Genomic DNA, 9,662 nt, shown 5'->3' with positions numbered 1-9,662 from the left:
GAAACGCAAGATCTAATTTGTTATAGTCTAGGAGTCATGGAACGTCGACAAAACATGAAAGCGGTCATTCGCCAAATAGGCCCTATTACAATACTTGCTTAGTTTTTACGCTTGGAAAGTAAAAATTAATATAAACTAATAAAAATAAAAAGGACATGAAAAGCAAAGAAAGATAAAAAAAAACAGCAAAAATACAAACTTTCCTTTTTGTTATGTGCAAATGGCCTTGCATGTGGTAACAATACACATGATTTTTGTCCATTTTATGTATTGGATTTAATTTATTTAAGATAGCTTCATCTGGCACTATAGGGACACTTCATTTCACAAAATTAGTTAAATTATTTCTAGTAAAAATTTTGCTTAAGCACAACGTAATTAGAATTTTCACTATAATCCGTTTATTTATGAGGGCTCTTTCGGCGTATACCTGGTCTCATCAAGCCAGAAAATTCCTCAGCTTTTAAAATATTTTCGAATCAGTTTTTGCGGCATGTGATTTAAAGCTTATTTGTTATCCGATTTTGATTTTTCAAAAACAAATCTATTTCAGAATAAATTTACTACAGATGTGCGCAAGTAAAATTTGTAAATTTCATTGAAAGTCCTAAGTAATAAAAACACTCAAAATTTCAGGAATTTTAAAGCTTAAACGCAGATCTATTGAGCGGAAATCTTTTCATTTTACATTAGGTACAAGGTTTATTACAGTTCGTTTTAAAACCATATTATAACTATCATTAAGTAGTAATCACCGTTAATCCTCACTGCGACAAACTGCAGCTGCACATTCCTCAGCATCCCCACTTTTCTTGTACAACCCCTATAAGTACTGTCTACCTGAGCACCCAAGTTATTCTTAATATTATCTTGCCCGTTGCACGTTATTTTCGTTTGTGTCGTGTTGCTGTGTACTTGTGTTCAAATTTAGTGCCTAACATTTTGCTAACCCCGTACTATTGGGATCAACACTGACTATGTATACAAAAATATATAATTTTTCGAAATAATTAGCCGTCCATCATTCAGTTCCGTGATTTCTGGTGATTTTTAAATTAATATTTAGTGCATTCGCGAAGCATCTTCGATTAACCATGTTTTCTCCTTCGAGCCGGACCGCAATCAAGTTCTGCAATGCCAAGTATGAAGGTAAGTCTTTTATTTCTCAGTTTCGTTTGTGGTTCCTCGTTCATTTTCTAACTAAAATCGCGAGACAGGAGGAGTTAAAAGCGCTGATTAATAAAAGGGAGTTAATAAGGGCGTCACTATCATGCATTAATAATTTTGTTTACAAATGATTAGGGCGCGGATTTTAGGTCACAAAAAATGACGAAAAAGACGCCTAAAATAGGCTTTAAAAAACTTCAAATTAGATTATAAAAATGTTGAAATAGGTTCAAATAGGTTGATACAAATCTGAAATCTTCAAAATTTCAAAGCAACTAAAACAATTTTTTTTAGTCTTTATATTGTTTAAGAGTTGTTCACAATATTAATTAACATAATACATATATTTAATTATTTAAAGATTTAAATATTTGAATATGACTGTAATAAATTTAATAATTTATTCAAGCGAAGCATTCGCATGACAAACTATATATCGCTCTAGATTTTCACATGTCATTGATGTGCGATTATCTGCTAAGATATTTTTTAAGCTTGAAAACTATCTTTCTGCATCAACTGATGTAATTGGAGCAAATTTAAAATGTGTCCAGTCGCAATCAATGCGTTCGGGACTCATGTCCACATTCTCGCCAGACAATAAATTATTAATTTTTTTGATAAATTTAAAGCCTGGATTCTTTTCCAAACAACTTTTTAATTTATTGAACGCGATTTTGGAAACCTTCCCCGAACCATTTTTTAATGAATTGTGTGTTTGCGTTACGATTTCTACAGCCTCAGTTAGTGGCAGACCAATCGCTTCCAATTTTGTTATGTTGTCCGATAATATTTTAAAATTGGCCTTAATGTAAAGTAAGTCGTTCTTCAGTTGTGGTTTATTAACATATATTTGTGCCAACTCAATGCATCGTGCGTCTCCTCATGATTACCTGAAATATTTATTTAATTGACAGAAATGAAACAATTTAATTCAAACCTTGTGTATGTCATCAAAATGATCTGCGTAAAATAATGCGGCCCTTATCCATGTCCCCCATCTCGTTAATACAGGCTGCGGTGGTAGTGGAATATCGGGCAAGGTCTGTTTATAAAATTCAATTGGAGCTTTTAAAAATATTTTTTTTAACATTCGAAATTAACCCGTCGACAGTTTCGTACTGGTTACGTACTGACTCACACACAAGGTGCAAACAGTGCGCCAAACATGTCAAATGTTGCAGATTTTCGTAAAATATTTTTAAATTCGTTCCGGCCTTCAGCATATACGCTGCACCATCTGTCACTAAAAGCTTGACTTTATCGTATTTGATGCCCCCAGGCCACAGTACACGTAAAATATTATAATAAAATGATGTAAAATTTCAGTAGATCTTAGTTGAATAGGTTTAAATTTACCCAAACTTTGATTTACAAATCGTGAAATGGTAAGATTATTGGTTTTTTCTAATTTTTTTGTACTAAGCAAAATTGGGACACTAGCCGCTTCACAATCTAATTTTCCAATTATCATATTTGCCATATATCTGCCTACTGAATCTGTTGTTTCATCGACAGAAATCCAAATATCGTTGTCCCCAATGTAAATTTTAATTAGTCCAATAATTTAAAATATACAATTTCTTCAATTACGTCTTGAAAACACTGCTCTAGGTAATTTTTTCGAAGCGTAGACTCATCCGGAATGTGTTTTCCAGTGTATTTTTGTAGGAACTCTTTTAGTTTGGGACAAGACAACTTGTTCCATGGAATGTTAGCAGCAATTAGCGCGTTGCACATTTCCAAATGTTTCGTACCTATATCCAATCGTTAATTAAACGATTCTTTTCAATGGCTTTACAAATCCGGTGACGTAGTTGCTTTTCATAATAATGCATTTTAAAATATTCATTGTCAATTTGAATAAATTTGTTAAATATTGCAACGAACTCCTTTTTAGGTCTTTTTAAGTATTTTATAGGGTTCTTAATATTCTTATATTGTTTATTTAATATTAATATTTCATTTTCATCGTTCATTTCTTCATTGCCCTTTAATAAATTATTTTCGCATGTTTCACATTTAAATTTTTTTAAACAACAGTGAGCTAAATACCCTGCAAAGTATATCAGTGAACACATTTCTAATGTCACCGGAACATCCACAAATACAGGTGAATTTTCACCTAATAAAAGTGAATCAGAATGATGTAAAGTGGGTGATACAGCCTGATTATTATCTGTGTTTAAATTAACACAATATGGAGCAAATTCGCCACCTTCATTATTAAAAAAATTAATCTCTTTGTCATTTTCACAGTTAGTAGTGTTTTCGTTGGCTTTAATTAAAGAAGATGACATAATATTTTGTAGTCCTAAACGAAAATGTTGTGCGGAAGGTTTTAAATCATCGCCGCGACGTTTGTCGAATTTGTGAAAATAGGTTTGTAGGCCCACAAGAAATGAAAAAACAAAACGGTACCTTCCAACTGCTGTACAGGCCTCGTAACATAAAAAGCCTCATTTCCCATTAAACCTGATCTACCTAACTGGCCAAAATCTTGGAAACCTTCAAATATATCTAAGTACTTGTTATAACTTACTCTTTTTTTTTATTCGCATTTCATCAACAAGTAAAATTCTCTTTCCTGCTCGCTGAAATGTTCAAATTTTAATTTTAATTTCTTGAAATAGCTCCCGCAAAAACCTGCTTCTAGATAAATGACGCGTAACCATTTTCTGATTGTTGTTATACCAGGTAAAACAAAATTTAAACTATTTCGCATAAAGTTATAACATGAGGGGGACTTGTAATATAACGAAACAGCAATACGTTTTTCGTGTAGACTCCATACTGTGTTCTTTTTATGAAAGAGCTGCATATTTAAAAATGTTTTTAAAAAAGGTCCTTTGTCTGCCAGAACTTCCCTCCGCCAATCAAATTTTGATAGATTTATAATTTTATTTTGTAATCTTCTATTTTTTTTCTTGTTTAATTTTTTTGTTTTTTTAATAGAATTTTTTTCGTAAAGTCTGTTTTTGCAATAAGGGTTTTGCAAGCGGTGACTAAATTAAATTCATGAAAATTTGGCTTATTTTTTTTTGTTGGAGTCAATGATTCGTCGTTACTTTCAGAAAATGTTAATTTCCTTTTTACCTTTTTAGTCGTCCGTTCATAGGTTCTTGTTACTAAGGACGTATCAAAGTGTAATACAGCCGGCGACACTGAATTCGCTGAAGGAAGATCAGAACTTGTTTCCTGTAAAAGTAAATTTTAAATAGTTGATTTCATAAACTTAACTGTCTTTAATTTATACGCACCATTGTTTGCATTGAAATCCCTTCTGTTCTAGCGTTATTTGTAGTATTTTCATTTTGAAAATGAAGAGGAACAGCAGATGACAATAACCGATGATGAGCTTGATTATAAAATGAATGTTCAGCGAAATGAGCTTCGCATATACACATTTAATTTGTTTTAGTTGTTCCGGTGGAACATCTAAATATAAAAAATATACAGTTAGGTTGTAGCATATATTTTCTTATTCAAAATAGTTGTAGTTGTACATTTACCTAACAATTTTAAGTTTCTAGAGTTGATAATCCACTGTTGACATCTATCCGCATCTTTTATGGGAAATGAAAAAAAACCGAAAATTGCTTCGTTTCCTTGAAATATTGCAACCGAAATAATTGCAACGCGTATACGACATGATTTTAACAATTTAACGCTGCGAAACTTCGTAAGAAAATGAGAAAAGAAAGACGTTATTGCCCCACTTATTGAAATTTGAAAAATGAAATCTCAAAACCCGGTTTTTAATATGTACGTACCTACCTACCATAAAATTACTACGACAGGGATTGTACCGATTTGTCAGTACAATTCCAAAGTATAGTCGTCCAGATCGTACTCCGTTTTTATGGCACTCCAATAACAATTACCGCAAGCATTTGGAGGTCTATTAAAAGTGTGAACAGCCGTCTTATAAATCATCTTAAAGGTTTTCGAGAGCTACCTATGCAGGACCGGATCCGCTTTCATTCACAGAATAATAATAATAATAATAATACTTTATTTCCATAGACTACATACAGTGTGGAAAATCGTCAGAACATGAAAGACAATTAGATAAATACATACAGACATCTGCTACACAAAATCTTTTACAGTTTAAGTTTTACAGACTAAGTTCTTTTGTCTAGTGTTTTTGGACTTCACTATTTTTAACAAATTTTGTTTTATTTTTATGTACGTACATACAACATTCAAAAACATACAAGGACGGTACAGTCATTAAATTATATTTTTTGAAAAGTTCGCTTCATGAGTGCCTTTGAGAAACATTTAAAATTGTACGCAAAATTCTTTTTTGTATAACAGAGACATCTTGTGCAGATGGAGACATACCCCAAAAACAGATGCCATATCTTAAACGGGACTCTACTTGTCCATAGTAAATCATTAACAAGTGATTCAAAACCAAAAAAGACCTAACAGTTCTAATCAAACAGCATACTTTTGAAAGCTGACCAATAAGTCGATTGCAATGTAATGTCCAATTCAGTTTATCATCTAAAGTTAGTCCTAAGAATTTTACAGTATTTGTTTGATCTAAAATCGTATTATTAAGCATTATTCTTACGTCGTTTATGTCAGCTTTTACATTATGTTGATGGAATCTGAGATATTTGGTTTTTGTTTCATTTAAATACAGGCTATTGGAGTTAAAATAGTTGGACATATTTTTAGTGGTATTGTCACATTTAAGTTGCAGTTCGTGAGAGAATCTGTCAGAAATGATTATTGTGGCATCGTCAGCATAAATTGTAGTATTTACACTACTTTCAAGATCAAGAAGTGTGGGGTGTGGACAAAAATCAGCGTAATGGTGAAATAAATATATTTATTCACAGTTTTTCATATAGTATAAACAAAATATTTTAAACAAAAGAGAACAAATTAACAATATTAATAAATAAATAAATAATTTACATACTATTTTCAGATCCACATATAGTGTTATTTTATAATGAAAATATGTAGTTGCAAATCAGTCGTTATCACTATCAAAAAAATAGTCTACTACATCGTCGTCTTTGTCTTCGTCCTCTAATGCCCATTTGCACCAACGTTTAAGTCAGGTACTTAAAATTTAAGCTTTTCTTAAAACTAAGAATGCGTTGCACCAACGGTTAACTCTCTCTTAAAGCCTTCTAAGAAATCCTTAATTTAAGTGCCCGTTTACCTGTGGCTTAAATTTGTAAGCAGTGCTTAACGAGACACAACGATACAACGCATGTGCGGTAGCCATAGTAACGGAACAATACTTCGTTTCTATTGGATGATGGTTTTGGAAATCGAAAATTTGCAATTTTGCAATCATTTCAGCCATTTGCCATTTCAACCTTTCAACAGTAGCAGCGTTCGTGAGTGTTTTGTAATCAGCGGTGAAAAGTGTGGAATAAAGTTCTAACAAGACAAAAAATAATATAAAGAAGGTATGTACCACAATTACAACGTTTTGTTGTAAAGAATTATGTACATATGTTTTATTTTCAGATGAATAATACAAAGCGCCAGCGTGGAGCAAATTTTACGGCAGATGAAAAGACCTTTGTCTTAACATTAATCAGTGAACAGCGTCATATTATAGAAAATAAAAAAACGGACGCTGTTACAAATAAGGAGAAGCAGCGGTGCTGGGAAGAACTAACGAATAAATTTAATTCATGTAGTCCTAGCGGTGCCATGAGGAGTGTAACCTCATTACAAAAATTTTACACAAATAAAAAAAAAGAAGTGCGAAAAGAAGTGGCCGATAAAAAAGTGTTTATGCGAAAAACAGGAGGTGGTCCTTCATCTTCAAAATGTGAGGATCCATACCTGCAGCTAACGTTAGCCACCATGGATGAGAATTCAGTGTATGGACTGGAAACTCAATACGGCGGGGATAGTGAATTATTTGTAAGTTGAACAGCATCATAAAAATTGGTCTTATTTTTTTTTTTTATAGCAAACTATAGGTGAAGAAGATAACGAAGACCATGAAAACGATAATGTGGTGCCCATTGCCACCTCTTCTCCACACATACCTGAAGCAATGGATGAGGTTCACAAAACAAAAAAACGAGTGTTTTCTGATACATATGACCAAGGGGAAGAAAATGCAAATGTAAGCTTTTTCTGTGTTGGTTATCATCTGTTATATATATTAATTAATTGCAGTTTAAAGCTGACTGGGGTGATTATAAAGTTGAACACCTGAAAAAAAAGAAATCAAAGGAGTTACAAACAGTCATTAATAGGAGGAGGCCAACAATAACAGCACTACATTCCAGCCATTTGTCGAAAACTTACGACGAACTAGCTACAAAGAAAATGGAGTTAGTTGAGGCACAACTCGAAGGACAAAAACATGACGAAGAAAGAAAGCAAGTTGAATTTTTGCTTCGAAAGCAAATTTTAGAACTAGATATTGAAATAAAAAAGGAGCAGCTGAGAAAACTGAAACAGGATAATACGGAAAAACAATAAAATATAAAATAAAATATTAATAAAACATTTATTTGTTAAATTTATAAATTTCCAAAAAAATTTGTTATAAAATTTCTTCTAATTTCACTGCCCCTCCTTTGGTTGTCAATAACATTGACCTCTGGTATTTGACCATCTTCAATAAGTCGCTGCAGTTCATGCTGGTTAATGTCAGCTGGGAGAGGAGGTTCATCTTCACCCATTTGTCGAGCTATATTATGCAGGACTGCACACGCAATTATAATACTCAAAACAGTTTCTTTTTTTAATCGACATCCATATGCTAGCACAGGAAATCTTCGTTTGCAGACACCAAAAGTTCTTTCGATGACATTTCTTGTACGAATATGAGCTTCATTATACAACTGCTCTTCTTGAGTGTGTGGATTTAATAATGGTGTAAAAAAATAGTGTCTTACACCATAGCCACCATCACCTGAAAACAAATGCAATGTATTTTTACACATATTAAAAACTGAAACTTACCCAATATTATACAATTTGGATAATCTCCATTCTCAAAATTTGCTCGTAAAATCGAGTTATTGAAAATGGTCATATCATGAGTAGAACCAGGCCACCGAGCAACTACGTTTGTAAACTCCATATTCGCATTACACATGGCTTGAACGTTAATTGAAAAATAATCTTTCCGATTGCGAAAAACTTCAGCATTTTCTCCACCTTAAAAACGTTCCAATGAAAAGAATGTGTTTTTGGTTTTTTAAATCTTTACCTGGTGATTCAATTTTGATATGAGTGCAATCAATGGCCCCAATCACTCTTGGGAATCTCGCGATGTCAAAAAAACCATTTTGAATAAGCCTTTGCTCCATGAGAGTTTGGGGCATCTTAATAAAATGGTGGTAAAGCCTTGCTATAGCGTCCGATACACGTCTAATTATTCTCGACACAGTTGAGATGTGCATTCCCATATAGTCCGCTACTGTACTCAAATGGCCCCCGCTTGCAAAGAATCGTAATGTAGTAAGCAGCTGATTTATAGGTGACACCGCCTGATTTCTGTAATGATCAAATCATAATATATTTACACATTAAATTTTTTAACCACTTTTACCTGTCTGTAGGAAATTCCAAACGTTCTTCAATTAACGTTAATAAATGTAAAACTGTTGGTTTTGTTAGTCGAAATCTTTGGAAAAATTGAAGCTCTGGTAAACCATAGAAATGATCAGCTCTAGTGTACATCTGCCGTGGAATTCCCATCTCAACAATTTCAATGACTTCTAAGTCATCCTCGTACGCGTCGAACACATCCATTTTTTAAACACACATTCAACACCACATAAAATTAATTCAACAATATCACAACTACATACGCGCGGTGTCATTGACTGTCGTACACACAACAAACTAACCTAAAATTTTTGATGTTCCAATAACAACAAACGTCAGTGTTGCCAATAGAAATGAAACTTTTACACAATTCCCCAACTAAGTATTACTTGGTTAAGTAGAGTCTAAGCAGTGACGGTGCAACAACTGTACAATTTAAGAAGTTGTTACTTTTAAGAATTGCTTAGCTAAGCAATGCTTACTGCTAACGTTGGTGCAAATGGGCATAAATGGACAATGTAACCCGATCTAGCCAGACCGGTGTGGGTCCCAACAATATTAATGTGAGAATAAACAAAATGATTGCTCTTACCTTTTTGATTGCGGCGTCGACACCAGGTCACATAATTCACTGTTGAAGTCGCGAACCGCAAAGAGGGGTTGTCAAAAAAAACGGAAGAAAACTACATAGTAGTTTCGACCAGCCTCCTTTATTAATCGCACACGTTTGGAAAATTATTAAAACAAAACACAAAAACAAAGACAACCTTAACTACATGAACACTTAAACTGAATTTAAACTACAAGCTGACAATTTAACACAAGTCTACGCAAAAACAAGCTCTTTTCTCAAAAACCCTATTACTATGTACAATTATCAAATCTACAATCAAGGAAAATCATCTATCTCTACGAATAAGTTCCGCGCAAAGACTGGCATA

At 33.1% G+C, this 9,662-nt stretch overlaps 2 protein-coding genes across 3 annotated transcripts; one reads left to right on the top strand and one right to left on the bottom strand.

The window, feature by feature from the left end:
* Positions 1-6,242: 6,242 nt before the first annotated feature.
* LOC135130390 (uncharacterized) lies at positions 6,243-8,956 on the top strand. Of its 2 annotated transcripts, XM_064057766.1 has the most exons (4): positions 6,243-6,608; positions 6,670-7,074; positions 7,124-7,282; positions 7,336-8,956. In XM_064057766.1, the coding sequence occupies exons 2-4, from the start codon at positions 6,670-6,672 to the stop codon at positions 7,642-7,644; spliced, it is 873 nt and encodes a 290-aa protein (XP_063913836.1). In that variant the 5' UTR covers positions 6,243-6,608; the 3' UTR covers positions 7,645-8,956. The 2 variants fall into 2 exon arrangements, with proteins under 2 accessions (XP_063913836.1, XP_063913835.1); XM_064057765.1 differs by having other exon boundaries at positions 6,243-7,074.
* LOC135130389 (putative nuclease HARBI1) lies at positions 7,654-9,157 on the bottom strand. Its single transcript, XM_064057764.1, has 4 exons — positions 8,723-9,157; positions 8,381-8,667; positions 8,131-8,328; positions 7,654-8,080 (listed from the first exon to the last, which is right to left on the bottom strand). The coding sequence occupies exons 1-4, from the start codon at positions 8,923-8,925 to the stop codon at positions 7,686-7,688; spliced, it is 1,083 nt and encodes a 360-aa protein (XP_063913834.1). The 5' UTR covers positions 8,926-9,157; the 3' UTR covers positions 7,654-7,685.
* Between the last annotated feature and the right edge of the window lie 505 nt (positions 9,158-9,662).

The sequence above is a fragment of the Zophobas morio genome, unplaced genomic scaffold, assembly GCF_036711695.1.
Source record: "Zophobas morio isolate AGI-343-1 ecotype UQ-CSIRO unplaced genomic scaffold, CSIRO_AGI_Zmor_V1 ptg000017l, whole genome shotgun sequence".
NCBI classification, from domain to species: domain Eukaryota; kingdom Metazoa; phylum Arthropoda; class Insecta; order Coleoptera; family Tenebrionidae; genus Zophobas; species Zophobas morio.
Note: the sequence above shows the minus strand (reverse complement) of the source record. Positions and strands in the feature narration are given on the sequence as shown.

Bases quoted from the DNA above. Each gene is read 5' to 3' on its own strand.
- LOC135130390 (XM_064057765.1), top strand. From the start codon at position 6,655: ATGTTTTATTTTCAGATGAATAATACAAAGCGCCAGCGTGGAGCAAAT. The intron at 7,075-7,123 runs GTAAGTTGAACA...TTTTTTTTATAG, and splicing joins GCGGGGATAGTGAATTATTT to CAAACTATAGGTGAAGAAGA. The intron at 7,283-7,335 runs GTAAGCTTTTTC...AATTAATTGCAG, and splicing joins AAGGGGAAGAAAATGCAAAT to TTTAAAGCTGACTGGGGTGA.
- LOC135130389 (XM_064057764.1), bottom strand. From the start codon at position 8,925: ATGGATGTGTTCGACGCGTACGAGGATGACTTAGAAGTCATTGAAATT. The intron at 8,668-8,722 runs GTAAAAGTGGTT...TGATCATTACAG, and splicing joins TTGGAATTTCCTACAGACAG to AAATCAGGCGGTGTCACCTA. The intron at 8,081-8,130 runs GTAAGTTTCAGT...ATTTGTTTTCAG, and splicing joins TCCAAATTGTATAATATTGG to GTGATGGTGGCTATGGTGTA.